The sequence below is a fragment of the Pristiophorus japonicus genome, chromosome 14 (assembly GCF_044704955.1).
Source record: "Pristiophorus japonicus isolate sPriJap1 chromosome 14, sPriJap1.hap1, whole genome shotgun sequence".
In the NCBI taxonomy this organism is placed as follows: domain Eukaryota; kingdom Metazoa; phylum Chordata; class Chondrichthyes; family Pristiophoridae; genus Pristiophorus; species Pristiophorus japonicus.
Window position 1 is genome coordinate 16889877 of NC_091990.1, and position 16742 is coordinate 16906618.

At 45.4% G+C, this 16742-nt stretch overlaps 1 protein-coding gene and 2 non-coding genes across 10 annotated transcripts in view; all 3 read right to left on the minus strand.

The window, feature by feature from the left end:
- pum1 (pumilio RNA-binding family member 1) overlaps positions 1-16742 on the minus strand; it is a 157450-nt gene that overhangs the window by 13504 nt on the left and 127204 nt on the right. For 6 of the 8 annotated variants that reach the window (XM_070898953.1, XM_070898959.1, XM_070898956.1 and 3 more), the window contains 7 exons: positions 16272-16565; positions 15026-15262; positions 13986-14253; positions 12004-12133; positions 10959-11093; positions 8452-8589; positions 2884-3009 (listed from right to left, as the gene is read on the minus strand). In XM_070898953.1, coding sequence (XP_070755054.1) covers positions 2884-3009; positions 8452-8589; positions 10959-11093; positions 12004-12133; positions 13986-14253; positions 15026-15262; positions 16272-16565 — 1328 coding nt within the window. The remainder of the gene's footprint in view (positions 1-2883; positions 3010-8451; positions 8590-10958; positions 11094-12003; positions 12134-13985; positions 14254-15025; positions 15263-16271; positions 16566-16742) is intronic. The other 2 variants (XM_070898958.1, XM_070898957.1) reach the window with 1 other exon arrangement.
- Positions 3967-4103, minus strand: LOC139280443 (small nucleolar RNA SNORA50). Its single transcript, XR_011596695.1, has one exon. It is a non-coding gene; the product is annotated as a small nucleolar RNA SNORA50 (small nucleolar RNA).
- On the minus strand, positions 14647-14741 carry LOC139280435 (small nucleolar RNA SNORD103/SNORD85). The gene has a single exon (XR_011596688.1). It is a non-coding gene; the product is annotated as a small nucleolar RNA SNORD103/SNORD85 (small nucleolar RNA).

The window sequence follows — 16742 nt, forward strand, 5'->3', positions numbered from 1 at the left end:
TGGGGTGGCAGTACTGACATATGAGGAGAAACTGGATCAACTGGGCTTGTATCCACTGGAGTTTAGAAGAATGAGAGGGTATCTCATAGAAACATATAAAATTCTGACGGGATTGGACAGGTTAGAGGCAGGAAGAATGTTCCCGTTGCTGGGGAGTTCTAGAACCAGGGGTCACAGTCTAAGAATAAGGGGCAAGCCATTTAGGACCGAGATGAGGAGAAACTTCTTCACTCGAGAGTGGTTAACCTGTGGAATTCTCTACCACATAAAGTTGTTGCGGCCAGTTCGTTAGATATGACCCTTACGGCCAAAGAGATCAAGGGGTATGGAGAGAAAGCAGGAAATGGTTACTGAGGTTGAATGATCAGCCACGATCTTATTAAATGGTGGTGCAGGCTCGAAGGGCCGAATGGCCTGCTCCTGCACCTAATTCCATACGGGAATTACAGTTTCTGTCACAGGTGGGACAGACAGTCGTTGAAGGAAAGCGTGGCTAGAGTCTGGCTTGCTGCACGCTCCTTCTGCTGTCTGCGTTTGGTTTCTGCACGCTCTCGGCGATGAGACTCGAGGTGCTCAGCGCCCTCCCGGATGCTCTTCCTCCACTTAGGGCCGTCTTGGGCCTGGGATTCCCAGGTGCTGGTGGGGATGTTGCACTTTATCAAGGTCGGCGCTAACTGAACTGATCTCAGGCAAGGCAGAAGTTGGAACTACACCCAAGTCATTGGGCTTCGGGCGGAGGGGGAGAACGGGGACGAACAAAAGGGGCTCCAATTCCTGACCACGAGCCAGTGAAAGCATGCACCGCCAGCTGCCAGGCAAGGACAGCATCAAGTGCGGTTACGATGCCCTGAATGGGACTGTAGCACGCGCTCATCTCTTGGATGCACGTGAGGAATAACCGCTGCGGCAAAGTATCAGAAAGTAAACGTCATCCAAGGAGAAACACTGCCTCCTGGTCGGGGGTGGGCAGAAAAAGAAAGAAATGCCATTAAAAAAAAATACTCACCATCGCATTCACTGTAAACTTCATTATATCGATAGAAAAAAAAAGTTTCAGTTGCTGACTTGCGCTTCACTGAGCCCGGTGAGCCACAGATAAACGCAGGGATGGCTGCCATCGATTTGTGACTTGCACCGAGTACGAGTGCTGCAACAAAAACTGATACAAAGCTGGTCCGAGCTGTAGCTATAGTTGGCGACAACAGCTTTGAAAACGTGCAGGACACTGGCAACAAGGGAAGGGCCCCGAAAGGGAAATGTTTGCAGGATTTGTTGGATTAAGATGCAGATTAAAAACAAACTGTTTAGCTTTGAAACTGAGCCTCGTGCAGGTGATCTGATGATTTAGCAGTATGTTCAAATATCCCATGATTAAATTTACCCGGGCATTGCATTTGCATCGGTTCCGAAGGCTTCTTTCCATTTGTAAAACCGGCCATCTATGAAGTTATTGGTCAAGCCCTGGAGCTCCTCTGGGTAAGGAAGTGAAAAGCTGCGCTTTACCGACTGGGAAGATTCCAGGTTTGAGTCCCAAGCTGTAGCGAGTAGGCCAAGGGCAGCGGTTAACAAGCAGACCTGTAGCTCCTTTTATGTTAAGAGGGGGAAATTAGCCACAACTTGAGGAAGGATATACTAGTCTTGGAGAGGGTACAGAGACGATTCACTAGGCTGATTCCGGAGATGAGGGGGTTACCTTATGATGACAGATTGAGTAGACAGGGTCTTTACTCGTTGGAGTTCAGAAGGATGAGGGATGATCTTAAGAGAAACATTTAAAATAATGAAAGAGATAGACAAGATAGAGGCAGAGAGGTTGTTTTCACTGGCCGGGGAGACTAGAACTAGGGGCCACAGCCTCAAAATAGGGGGGAGCCAATTTAAAACCGAGTTAAGAAGGAATTTCTTCTCCCAGAGGGTTGTGAATCTGTGGAATTCTCTGCCCAAGGAAGCAGTTGAGGCTGGCTCATTGAATGTATTCAAGTCACAGATAGATAGATTTTTAACCAATAAGGGAATTAAGGGTTATGGGGAGCGGGCGGGTAAGTGGAGCTGAGTCCACGGCCAGATCAGCCATGATCTTATTGAATGGCGGAGCAGGCTCGAGGGGCTAGATGGCCTACTCCTGTTCCTAATTCTTATGTTCTTATGTTCCCATACCAGATCATAATCTAGCAACCCCTGCTGGAAGCGAGCACGCGTGCAGGAATTGGGTTGGGCTGCAACGAGCCCCGTGGTCAAGTGGCCTGCTGACACGTGCTGGCTGGGCTTATGCACAAATGACTGCTGTGGCAATCTACCTAAAAGGCGGCCAGCCTAGCAAGGAGGTGACCTTTCGGAAAGGAGGAGATGCAAGAAAAATTGGTCGAGAGAGTAGGAGTAAAAAAAAGTTTGAAAAAAATCAAAACCTGCTAATGCAGTCAGCTATACAAAGTAAGACCTGGGGGAGGGAGGCAAAAATCAAATGCCTGGTTAAAATGGTCAAATAAATAATGAGAAAACTCATCAACCTACACATGACCGATTGCGGGAACTTTGAGCTACCCTGCGTTAATGGTTTCTGAAACATCCACTGCCAAAATATCCATTCTCTGGAATTGGAAAACAGGCACACCAGAATTGAGTCCCGGGTCAGCATGCAGGCTGGTGTGCACGATTATATTAATGCAAGTCAGGATACAGAGCCAGCGTCGAACAGGGCTGCGCACTTCAAAGTGGGTCAGACGTCACGGTCTATCTGAGACACATCCATTCGGAAACATAACAGTCAGTGTTGAGTCTTGCTTCTCTTATCTCTCCCCCCCCCCGCCCCACCCCACCGTTGGCAGAGTTATACCAACATACACGGCCAGCTGCCTTAGTCTTAGTGTAAATGAGGGCACATACCTGAACTAACTGCTCTGTATGCTGATGAAGCTCCTCCAGAATGGGCAGTGTCTGCTCAGGCATGCAATGCTCCAAGATCCGCTGGATAACACGACAGCCGTATGGATGAGTCGATAGGGCAAACACCTTTTGGATGAAAGCAAACTCAGCAACGGGGAGAACGGTTTACAGCGGCATGCACAGAGCAAATTTAAGACGTATCGAAAATCATCATCTTGTTTATTACCATAAGACGGCAATCTACCCAGAAAGATCACACAGTCCACATTATTAAACTGCTGAAGTGATTCCAATGGGTTGCCGCAACTGCTCTACGCAAGTCCATTCCATATGTTGATCACTCCGTGTGAGGAACTTTCTAACATCAGTTTTCCTACTTTGCACCTTTGAAGTAGTGTTTCGGCTCCACCGTTTCCTGTCTTATATACCTAGATCATCTCTCAGTCACCCCATTTCAAGAATAAATGCCCAAATTTCTCCATGCTCAACTTCACTTTCTCACCCGATCCCCATTTTCCTTGATTCTCCTAGAGTCCAAAAATCTATCTATCTCAGCCTTGAATATACTCAACAACTCAACATCCACAGCCCTTTGTGGTAGAGAATGCCTAAGATTCACAAAGCCTCAGTGAAGAAATTCCTCATCACAGTCTTAAATGGCTGACCCCTTATCCTGAGACTATGCCCCCTAGTTCTAGACTCTCCAGCCACAGGAAACAACCTCTCGGCATCTATCCTGACAATCCTCCCCAGATTCTTGAATGTTTCGATGAGATCCAGGGAGTACAGGCTCAATCTATTCAATCTCTTCTCATAGGACAACCCTTTCATCCCAGGAATGCATCTAGTGAACCATTGTTGCACTGCCTCCAAGGCATGCATGTCATTTCTCAAATAAGGAGACCAAAACTGTGCACAGTACTCCAGGGTGTGGTGTTTTTATTTCAGTATTGTGCTTGGGTTTACTTATCCTGTAACAGCAGGAGCAACCAAAATGTCCTCACACTGCTTTATGAAGTCAACAATCCTCAAATCGTTAATTCTAACCGCAGCTCCGAAGGGTTACTGTTACCCATGGCGTCAGTATGTCACTTGTCGTTAAAAGAACAGCTCAGTTTGCAGTGCTGAAAAGCTCCAGTTATCACAAGCATTTACTGTAGCACCGTTGCTTGGCCTGCAACACTACGAATCAGTGCATCACAGGTTCAAATACAGTGCATGAATAGAATCCCTCCTAACACTGTGTGGGAGAGGGCAAGCGGTCAAAGACTGAGATGGAGAGGAGTTTGGTATGAGAATATGCCGTAGGTGCCCAGAATTTGCTTCAACTGTTGAAGTTATTTATTCCCATCCCCAAATAGTTCCAAAAATAACATAGCTTACAAAAAATGCAAAGTACGGAGACATTTTCTGAAAAATTCAAAGTTGCATAAAATCACAGATGGACATTCAAGAATTAGTATCTATTCTTTATTCAAAGTCACTCTATTAAATGTGTGTTAAACTTCCACTTTGCTGTCTTCTACAGCGTCAGCTGTGGCAAAGTGGTAGCACTCTCTCCTGCATCAGAAGCTTGTACAAGGGTACAAGTCCCACTCCAGACTGGAGCACATACTGTAGGCTTACACTTCAGTGCAGTACTGAGAGAGTGCTGCACTGTCTGCCATCTTTCAGATGAGACGTTAAACCGAAGCCCTGCCTGGTTTCTTGGGTAGATGTAAAAGATCCTGGTGGTGCTATTCGAAGAGGAGCACGAGGAGCAGTTTTCCTAGTATCTTGGTGTGGTCTCAACCAAAGCCCTGTACAATTGCATTAAGACTTACTTGTTCTTATACTCCAAAATCCTTGCAATAAAGGCCAACATGCCATTTGCCTTCCCAATTGCTTGCTGTATCTGCATCATAATTGCGTTTCTTGTCCAAGCACACCAAACTCTAAATACCAATATTTAAGTTTCTCAGCATTTAAAAAATATTCTGTTTTCTATTCTTTATACCAAATTGAATAACCTCACATTTCCCCACATTATGCTCCATCTGCCACCTGATTGCCCATTCACTTAACCTCCTCACAGCTTACTTTCCCACATTCAGGTCATACACATTGTACCTATCCCGCTAATACATCACTACTATTTTACTACTAAATATGTCATCATCATATAGACAGTCCCTCGAAATCGAAGAAGACTTGCTTCCACTCTTAGCATGAGTTCTTAGGTGGCTGAACAGTCCAATACCAGAACCACAGGTGGGACAGACAGTGGTTGAGAGGGAATGGTGGGCGGAGAGCCTGGTTTGCCGCATGCTCCTTCTGCTGCCTGCACTTGGTTTCTGCATGCTCTCGGTGACGATACTCGAGGAGCTCAACACACCCTCCCGGATGCACTTCCTCCACTTAGGGCGGTCCTTTGGCCAGGGACTCCCAGCTGTCAGTGGGGATGTCGCACTTGATCAGGGAGGCTTTGAGGGTGTCCCTGTAATGTTTCCTTTGCCCACTTTTGGCTCGTTTGCCGTGGGCGAGTTCCGAGAAGAGCGTTTGCTTTGGGAGTCTTGTGTTTGGCATGCAAACTATGTGGCCTGCCCAGCAGAGCTAATCAAGTGTGGTCAGTACTTCAATGCTGGGGATGTTGGCCTGGATGAGGACGCTAATGTTGGTGCGTTTGTCCTCCCAGGGGATTTGTCAGATCTTGTGGAGACATCGCTGGTGGTATTTCTCCAGTGACTCGAGGTGCCTACTGTACATGGTCCACGGCTCTGAGCCATACAGGAGAGCGGGTATTACTACGGCCCTGAAGACATGAGTTTGGTGACAGTTTTGAGGGCCTGGTCTTCAAACACACTCTTCCTCAGGCGGCCGAAGGCTGCACTGGCGCACTGGAGGCGGTATTGGATCTCATCGTCAATGCCTGCTCTTGTTGATAGGAGGCTCCCGAGAAAAGGGAAGTGGTCCACTTTGTCCAGGGCCACGCCATTGTTCTTGATGTCTGGAGGGCAGTGCTGTGCGGCAAGGACAGGCTGGTGGAAGACTTTTGTCTTACTGATTTTTAGCACAAGGCCCATGCTTTCATACGCCTCGGTAAATACGTCGACTATGTCCTGGAGTTCAGCCTCTGTGTGCACACAGATGCAGGCTTGGTCCGCGTACTGTAGATCGACGACAGAGGTTGGAGTGGTCTTGAACCTGGCCTGGAGATGGCGAAGATTGAACAGCTTCCCATTGGTTCCGTAGTTTAGTTCCACTCCAGCGGGAAGCTTGTTGACTGTGAGGTGGAGCATTGCAGCGAGGAAGATTGAGAAGAGGGTTGGGGCAATGACACAGCCCTGCTTGACCCCGGTCCAGACATGGATTGGGTCTGTGATGGATCTATTGGCAAGGATCACGGCCTGCATGTCGTTATGGAGCAGGCAGAGGGTGGTGGCGTACTTTTGGGAGCATCCGAAACGGAGGAGGACGCTCCATAGACCCTCGCAATTGACAATGTCAAAGGCCTTTGTACGGTCGAAGGCGGCCATGTATAAAGGCTGCCGCTGTTGCCTGTATTTTTCCTGCAGCTATCATGCTATAAAGATCATGTCCTTTGTGCCCCGTAGGGGACGAAATCCGCACTGACTCCGGGAGGAGCTCCTCGGCTACGGGGAGAAGACTGTTGAGGAGGACTCTAGCGACGACTTTCCCAGTGGCTGATAACAAGGAGATTCCTTTGTAGTTGCCGCAATCGGACTTGTCTCCTTTTTTAAAGATGTCCTGGATGAGTGTTTCCCCGTTCTTGGCCAGCAGCGGGGTGTTTGGATCGTAGGTGGCCTTGACTGCGGTGAAGAATCCTCGCTGTCGGCCAGCTGCTGTATCTCCTGTGCTTCCTTCATCCACCACCTGTTCTTTAGGTCCCAGGTTTTTTGTTGGACCTTAGCCTTTAGCCGTCTGTAATGTTGCTTTGCTGCTCCCGAGTTGGGTTGTTGTTTAAGGCTCAGAAATGCCCTGCGCTTGCAATCTATTAGCTCTTGAATCTCCTGATCATTCTCATCAAACCAGTCCTGGTGCTGCCTGGTTGAGTGACCGAGCATCTCTTTGCAGGCACTGGTTATGGAGGCCAAGCGCTTTGGACATTCTGCGTCTCGGGGTCATCAAGGCACGCCAGGTTAGCTGTGAGGTGCTGACTGTAAATGGCTCTCTTAGCTGGATCCTTAAGTGGCCCGGCACTGACTTTTTTTGTGACACTGCTTCTGCTGCCCCTTTCGCTTTGGGGCTATGTTGATGTCAATGATGGAGCGGATTAGGTGGTGATCCGTTCAGCAGTCATCAGCTCCTGTCATGCACATCCCAGTTCTATACTGTCTTGCACTAGCCATCATCTTGCAACTGAAGATACAAAGCCATGTTGTTGAATATCCAACCAGACAGAGCCCCTCATTTGTGATTTTCGAATGTCTAACATGCACTTACAATTCCTCTAAAAAGGGATGCATGATGCTCCCTGTACATTGCAACTGACAAGAAAGGACTCATACTAAATCCTCATTAGCAATGGTGAAAACGTACAATTTCATAAAATTAATTTACACATACTATTATTACACTGGGTTTATACAAGTCTCTTTTTTTTCTGACCACGTTATTAAATCAGTGCCACACAGCACAGAGCTGACTGGCAAAGAGCACAGCTATTCCGAGAGTGCATCTGAAGGATCATTTTAATTTGTATCCAACTTATTTGCTCTTCGGTTATATTATACATTATAACGTATAACTGGGAACCTTCCTATGTATACTACCTCTGTTTAGAAACTGGAACCGTAGCTCTACTGATGCTTTGCAACAATTTGCACCAAGTCCCGCTCACCCAACACCCTGTGCTCGCTCACCTATCCTTTGTTTACAAATCCCTCCATGGCCTCGCCCCTCCCCATCTCTGTAATCTCCTTCAGCTTCACAACACCACCCCTCCACCCAGAGATGTCTGCGCTCCTCAAATTCTGCCCTCTTGGGCATCCCTGATTATAAACGCTCAACCATTGGTGGTTGTGCCTTCAGCTGCCTAGGCCCCAAGCTCTGGAACTCCCTCCCTAAACCTCTCCGCCTCTCTTTCCTCCTCAGAACCTAACTCTTTGACCAAGCTTTTGGTCATCTGCCGTAATTTCTTATGTAGCTCGGTGTCAAATGAATTTGCTTTTGTCTTAAAACACTCCTGTGAAACGCCTTGGGACATTTTCCTATGTTAAAGGCGCTATATAAATACAAGTTGTTGTTGCTTGGTGACACCAGTGTGTAACAGAGCCAGCCAAGGTTTGATTCCTGGCCTTCGCTGCAGTGGGAGGAAAGGCATTGCAACTCGCCCCATCGCCCAAGGGTTCCCATTCCTGATTGCCAGTGTTGGGCGAAGACAATATCGGGCTCGCCTGTCATGCCCCCACAAAGTTAAACAGCATAATCATACCGTCTACCTAGGCTCACACACAACGAATGGCCACTTGACGGAGGTGCCAGCAGTACCAGCGGGAATCAGGGTAAATTAATGCAAGGGAGGGACAAAGTTAGCCACAAAACACCGAGTTTCTCAGCCGGACATACCTGTCCTTGGAAAGCATCAATGATGAATTGCAGAGACTGTGGCTGCACACACTCAATGCACTTCTGTACCACATGGTTCCCATTCTGATCTTTGACGCACTTCAGGACATGCCCATCAAGCTCCTTCACCATTTCATTCTGTATACCATAGGGGAGATGCAGAAAGTAACATTGATAAAAATTACATTCCCTGCTGGATTAGGTCAATGACCAGACTCATTATTTCACACACACACACAAATTATACAGATAGTTTCTTTTTTTCATTTCCCAAGGGGTTTTATAAATCTTTTAACATTCTATTCCTTGATGAAAGGCTACCTTCAAGACTCAGTCACTTTAAACTGATGAAATCAGCCTTGTACCAAGTAATACATGAATCACATTCAGGGTTGTGAAATGTGCATTCTGTCGCTGAATGAAAATTTAATTTAAGTCAATATTCCCAAATATCTAATACAAACTCTCAGCTCTCCCCGGCAAAGCTCACCATAGTCAAGAGAAACACTTCAAGGAGAGGGGAAATTATATGTAAAAATGCAGAATATATTATTGTGGTGCTATATTTTTGCTATTCCGGGGAACAAAGTACATGCTGATTAGAAATAAATGTGACGCTGGTTAAAGTAAGTGCCAAATAGATTAAATATAGCTAGAAACTGAATTTTTAAAAATTCATTCATGGGCTGTGGGTGTCGCTGACAAAGTTGGCATTTATTGCCCATCCCCAATTGCCCTTGAGAAGATGGTGGTGAGCCACCTTCTTGAACCACTGCAGTCCGTTTGGTGGAGGTACTCCCATAGTGTTGTTAAGGAGGGAGTTCCAGGATTCTGACCCAGCAACGATAAAGGAACTTGGATATACTTCCAAGTCAGGATGGTGTGTGACTTGGAGGGAAACATGGAGGTGGTGGTATTCGCATCGGCCTGCTGGCCTTGTGTCCTTCTAGGTGGTAGAGGTCACCGGTTCAGGAGGTGCTGTCAATGAAGCCGTGGCAAGTTGCTGCAGTGCATCTTGTAGATGGTACACACTGCAGCCATGGTGCGCTGGTGGTGGAGGGAGTGAATGTTTAAGGTGGTGGATGAGGTGCCAATCAAGCGGGATGCTTTGTCCTAGATGGTGTTGAGCTTCTTGTGTCTTGTTGGAGCTTCACTCAGGCAAGTGGATGGTTTTCCATCACACTCCTGACTTGTGCCTTGTAGATGGTGGAGAGACTTTGAGGAGTCAGGAGGTGAAGCACTCGCCACAGAATACCCAGCCTCTGACCTGCTCTTGGAGCCATAGTATTTATGTGGCTGGTCAATTAAGTTACTGGTCAATGGTGACACCCAGAATGTTACTGGTGGGTAATGCCAAGGGGAGATGGTTAGACTCTTGTTGGAGATATAGTCATTGCCTGGTACTTTTGTGGCACGAATGTGACCTGCCACTTATCAGCACAAGCCTGAATGTGGTCCAGATCTTGCTGCATGTGCCCACGGACTGCTTCATTATCTGAGGAGTTGCAAATGGAACTGAACACTGCAATCATCAGCGAGCATTCCCCTTTTCTGACCTTAAGATGGAGGGAAGGTCATTGATGAAGCAGTTGAAGATGGTTGGGCCAAGGACACTCAAAGGGTTTAGATAAGAGTAAATAAAGAGAAGCTGTTCCCGATGGCTGAAGGATCGATAACCAGACGATACAGATTTGAGGTGATTGGCAAAATAACCAGAGGTGACATGAGCCAGAGACGACACGAGGAAAAACATTTTTGCACAGAGCGTGATTAGGATTTGGAATGCACTGTGGTGGATACAGATTCATTAGCAGCCTTCCAAAAGGAATTGGAAAAATACTTGGAGAAAACATTGCAGGGATGTGGGGAAAGAGCAGGGGAGTGGGACTAACTGGGTTGTTGTTTGAAAGACTAGATGGGCCGAATGGTCTCCTTCTGAGCTGTACTATTCTATAATTACCAAAACATGACTTAGCATACAAAAAAAAGTGGCCCAGGGTTAGGCGTGCTGTGAGGAAAGAGGAGTGGGTGGTGAGGCAGGCCATTCGAGTGTAAGGTTGTGTGGACTCGAGGCAGATTACGTTTATGGAAAACAGCAAACTGTGCTTTCCTGGCTGGATTACAGAACAACATATATAGATAACTGAATTTAGTTTGAAGTGGGGAGTTTTAAAGAATGCAAAGTATTGAGATATTTGACATTAAACAAACATATCTGAATTTTGACTTGCTCCTAACCAGCTAGCACAGTGAAGTGTGAAACAGAAAATAAAACTGCTGTCCAAATTAGCTTACTAAACTGTACTTAGGGGAGATTTTCCATTTTGGCACTCCCAGGAAATCACACACACCCGTGTGTGATTTTCCACCCATTTAAATTAATGGACAGAAAAGTGTGCAATTTTTCCATATATTTGACTCCAGCCTGTGCCCTAGTGGAAAATCTCCTGTAACATGCCCAAAATAAATACTTGGACTAAACATTCGAGTTACAAATTCAATCTTACAATGATCTGTTGGTCTGGGGGAATAGACTCCAGAGCCTTCTGTATCACACGACAACCGTACATCTGCAGCGCCAAAGACAGAACGTGTCCACGGATACGTTGAGCCAACGCCAGCTTCTGATCCAAGCTTCCAAACTAGAGGATTGGGAGCACAGCTAAAGTTTTACTGCAACAACATTTTACTTAAAAATTACACAGAATTTACAGCCCATTCTTCAGCTCCACACGAGTATCCTTCATCTAACCCTGTCTGCATAGTCTTCTACATTCTCATTGCTCTCTGGGTTAAAAGATGTTTCCCTGGAATTCTTGTTGAAAACTTCCTCAGAAAACCAAGTGAAAGCAGATCAGACTTATGGCTTGATCATTCTTACCATCTTGTACGTCAGACCAATGAGTTGATACAGCAACATTGATGTGTGCTTTTAAAAAAAAATAAACATAGATCTGCAATGCTCCCCCGATAGCTGCTATGTCGCTGAGCCAAATGGCTCTAGGTTCAATTTCTAGTCGGTGATGAATTAGCTGCATTCAGCCACAGCACCTTGGAAGGCAGGCTACAACTCGTTTTCTCAAACCCGAGTTGGGAAAAAAAACATCCATTGTCTTGATGACTAGGCAGTTTTCCTGCTGGAAAATATTTGTACGTGGATAGGGTTGGGGTCACAAGACACAAAAGGGGCAAAAAGGAGAGTGCAGTGGGGTCAGGGAAACAAGCTTAATTGCTATATTTCATAGTCTGAAGATGAGAGAGATTCCCAAAGAGACACCACAGCAATTCTCAGCGTGTTGATTTGATGCTTGGTAGCCCAATCTACCAACCAGAAATTTCTACGACGCATTTAATTTATTCTACTAAATTGTAATCTCTCTAACACGGAGGTATTAATTGGTAAAGTTTTCATTGAATTGCGAGCACCAGCAGAGCAGATTGAAACCCAAGCCACAATCCCACCTTGCCTCCTCTGCGTCCCACATAGCCAGCCTGGTTTTGACTAAAGTGTCAGAATGAATTGAGCGTAAGGAAACCAAATTTGCTACTTACCTCAAAGAACTTCTGAATTACATAGTTTCCAAAAACATCCACCATCAGTTGATAGGCCGCCTGTAGAATTTCATTGAAAACCAGCTGTCTTTCAGCAGGGGTAGCTCGTTCCAATTTGAGCTGAATGAACCTGTGGGGAACAATATTTGAAAGGTCTGTACAGTGGCGGTGGTGAAAAGGTACTATTTTAAGGAGGTGGCATTAAAGGCTTTGTAGCATATACCAACTGGATGCTGGCTCGTTTGTATTCTGAACTACTTGTGAAACTGGCAGTCGCTTGGAACATGGAAATCAAGCTACAGGCAAGGCATGTCCAGCATGCCCCCTGCCCTACCAGGAGCCAGATATAGCTCATCAGTGCAATTCCCTCACTCACAGCCTTGGCCCTGCCAACTTTAAGTGGTCCAAAGCAGAAGCTGAAGACTCCAGCAAAAGGCATCTCAGGGTGGTCCCATATACCTCACCAGAATAGCAGCAGTGAACATCTAAGTCTATGTAGGCAACTCATCCTCTCCCCAGAGAAGCATCCATCGAGTGAGTAACAGACCACATTATACAGTTTAAATGCATGGCTGCATAGACTTTGTAAAGCAGGAACGTTTGTCTGTACACATGCCAGACATGGATCTCTGCAAATGCAATGTCCTGCCACACAGTAAGTAAATAGATGCTTTGCAGAGGGAGATCTCCTGTCTGTGTGTGGGATTGTTAATCTTTGCCTTCTTACATCATGAATTTTAACACCCACCGCCCCCCCACCCCCCACCCCCTGTTTTACTCTGTATGAAGTATGAACTTACCTCATCACTCTGTATGAGATACAAACTTAACAGCTGCTATTGTGCCTGATGATGATACAGGGTCCATCTGCTCCTATAGTGCAGTACGAGCTGTGAAATGCTGGACTACAGCAATTGTTTTGTTACATGGCCTACGTGCTATTCTGCAGATGAATCAAAATGACTCGGCAAAACTTATTTTTTCTTTGCACAAAACAGTCATGGCTCTGGGGTTGCGTTAATCACTTCTTGCCCCGTTTGCAGTAGATTGTGCTGCGACAGTATGACAAAGCTTCTGCAACTTTCTTTCAAAACTGTACTTGTATTTATTCCAACAAACCTTGCAGTGACAAACCTTCCTTTTTAAGGTTCAAAATTGCCAAATGGCTCTTCAATTTTCTGTATTTTGCTGGTCATCTCAATTTAAACCATCCCATCAAACAACTAGATTTACGCACATACATGGCACCTGGTATAAATATTTGTATAAGTCAATTTGCTACTGAAAGAAAACTTCTAAAAAAGGTACTAAAAGTCATAGCCCAAACACATTACAACAAACGACAAAGTCCAACCACAAGGGCCAAAGACAGCAGTTTTTCCCAAATAGAGAAAAACAGCCAAACACTCTTCACTCTCTCGCCTTGCCTCTCCCCAAATTATCTGTTCTGAGATATGTTTTGGCAAATTTTCTCCCCTCCTCTTCTAAAGGTGCTGGCTCTTCCTAGTGTGCAGCACTAGGTCACTAGCAGTCTCCCTCCAGTACAGTATTAAAGTGAGCATTGGTAGCTTTTTGGACATTTTGGGTCATGAGTGACACCAGATCCAACCCCAATCAGCTAACATCTACATACACGCAGCATCCAACAGGAAACACGACATAATAATGAAGAATGGGAACCTTAGCCGGTTTTGCTCTGCATATTGCAATTGTATTGCCCAAGTTCTTGCCTGGGCCAAGATCGGTAGACTAGGAAACAATATTGAGGTTTCTGTTCTGTATGGCCAACTTCAACAGGCAGTGCCTTAACCATCTAAATCATTAGGGAGGCTATAATTAATCTTCATGTGGCACTTCTGTACTGATAGGCTAGTTGAATCAATGGTCTCCCTCTGCATAAAGCAGTTGGGCTATATTTGTGTGATACTCAATTAACCCCTGTAAAATGCATACCAATTCAAATGACAATTCATTTACCGCACCTTGAACCATGTTGATCCTGAGAGAATTCCATGATGTGGCCGGCTATTTCACGCAGTTGAAGGTTTGGATAGCGGTTGTTACGGAAATCTTCTAGTAATCTGCTGCGCCCTGATGGCATCACATCGGACATGCTATACCGCAGACGCGACGGTGGAAACAACTGACTGCTGGAGCTAAACAGACTGGAGGCACTGTTGACACTGCGGTACTTGGCTTCAGCACCCGGGGCCGCCGAGATAAATCTTCCACTTCCATTTGTCAGCCCGCCTGTCATTACAAATGCATCAAGATTGGAATTACTTGAACCACCCAATGAGGTCATTAGCGCTAAATATTTTTAAAATCATGGTTTTAACAACAAAGAAAATCGAGAAAACAATGTTTTTAAAGTTCTTAGCAGCTTGATCTTTTAAAAGGGCGGTTTTCCATTTAAAGGTGCATCAGTTGATTTACTTCAGTGAGGTGATTTACGCAGTTGGGCAAGAGCTGCACACCCTTAGTGTGCAACGCTAGGCTGCAGATATACTTCATCCCAATCAAACAGATTTGACGCCAACAGGCTTTTAAATCTTATACGACATACAACATTGAAAGCAAAGCTTGTTGCACATTAACTGCCGTGACTAACTGAACATGTAGAGAGTCTATTCTGAATGCGCTCTTGGCTCAGCCCATAATGAGTACATGAATTAAGTCTCATAAAGGAGCAGTGTGTAACTGCTCTCAGTGAGGGCAAGTGTGTCATCATCGCCAATGGATCGCAAACACCCCGAACATAAGATTCTCTAACCACTATCCATAACATCAATCGTTCCAACTTAATATTCATGAAGGATTTTCTTTCAATGGTATTTCTGATTTTTGTCAAAAGAAATCCAAATTATGTTTTTAACAATTTAGAAAATCACAGTAATCTGCCGATAAAGCCATGTTTTATGGCCCTTGTAATATTTCAGACAATAGTTCTGACTCCTGGCATAACCAGAAATTTGTGACAAAGAAAATCATCTGTAATAAGAGAGTTACCCACCCCTCTTACCCAGGTTAAGGCTCGATGATGATCCGTGTGATGATAATGATGGCGGTGGTGTTAGCGAGTGGCTGGGACCCTGGTTTGGAAGAGGCATCCCTACTGGGCCTGGGGAGGATGAGAATCCCAACCCATTGTAAAAGTTGTGGCCAATGGGAGCAAGGCTGCTGGTCGTTCGCTTGTACAGATCAGAGCTACCAGTTAGGGAGTCTCTCCGTGAGCCGCTGCTGGTGTTAGAGCTTCCAACTTAAAAACAAAATAAAAAAAATGGTTTACTTTTAATCGCCTACAATAATCAACTTTGTGCGCACAAAAATATGCAGACCTGTCCAAGCCTTTGGAATAAGAATCAATTCATTTTCATTTGAAAAGTTTACATATTTTGATGTACCTCAACTCCTTTAAAACAAAATTAGCATGGGTGCAAGTGTTTAACATGGGTGCATAAACCGCTTCTTTTTTGATCATAAATCTCTCAGTTTCCTCATGTGGACAGCTCTGCATACGTAATTAAATGTCGTTTCAACACCATAGTCTCTATCGATCAGAAGGACTGTTTTACTACCTACCGATTATGATCCAAGTACACCCTGAAGTGACAAACAGCCCGCTTTTTTTTTTGAAAACTAATACAACACATTCTCTCTAATTATTCTAAGCTTGCTGCAAAATCAGTGCTGTCACTAGGAGTTCAGTGAAGCATAATGGTGGGTGTGCCAAATTTCTACTAAAAACGGTGGAAAGTTATAGATATTATCTTTCCAAACTCTTGTGTTGTGCCCGGAGAGGGCATTTTGAGGAAACAGTGGCGTAGAAATACTGGCGATTACACGTGTGAATTAGTTATCACACAAGGCATAATTCTGAAGATTATTAGCTCAGATGTGAGCGTATCGATATTATGCTAAACCTGCCTCATGACAAGCCTGAAGTATCACGTTGTAACCTGCTAGGCATGTGGCATTAATCTTTACGTCAATGCTACAAAACCAGAAATCAGCTTATAGCGTGGCACTTTGCAAGATCTTTTGTTTTTGGAGATGGTTTTAGCTCAAGAAAATTAAACTTCTGGTTCCCAAGTATATTTGAAGTGCGCCATTAAGTCTTTGAACAATGTCTAGTCAGGTCAGGCAACAAATACGTGAAGGCACATGCCTGGCAGGGAAACGTGATGACTCAGTTTAACACAGCTCATACAACACTCGATCATTAAAGTTGTGTAGTTAGCATTGCATTCCTACAATTATAAATGTACCTGCTGATCCAAATCCTCCAAGTGCAGATCCAAGTGTAGCCCCAAGTGAACTAGTGCTTCCAAAGCCCAGGGAAGTGCTGCCAGGCTGGCCAGACCCCTGAGAGAACAGTGAGTTGCTTTGTGAAGTGCTAGACAGGGAATTGTTACCGTAGAATGAGTTTGAGGCCAAACTGTTGGTGGGCTGCTGCTGCTGTTGTTGCTGTGGCTGCTGGTTGCCCATTGGGCGAAAGGAGCCATTTGCTGTCCCTGCTAGACCACTAGCTGTACCGTTCGCTGAGGCTGCTGCTGCGGCAACTGTTGAAACAGAAGGACAGATGCATTGAGGTGCCAGGTGTATAATGTACAGGCAATGGGCTATGAACGAAGGAGGAATAGAAAGGTTGTCAACTTTATCGGATTATCTACGTCCTTTAAAGGAATGTCACCAGGATGGGGATTGCACCAGGCCTCCTTTAAGAACGTAAGAAATAT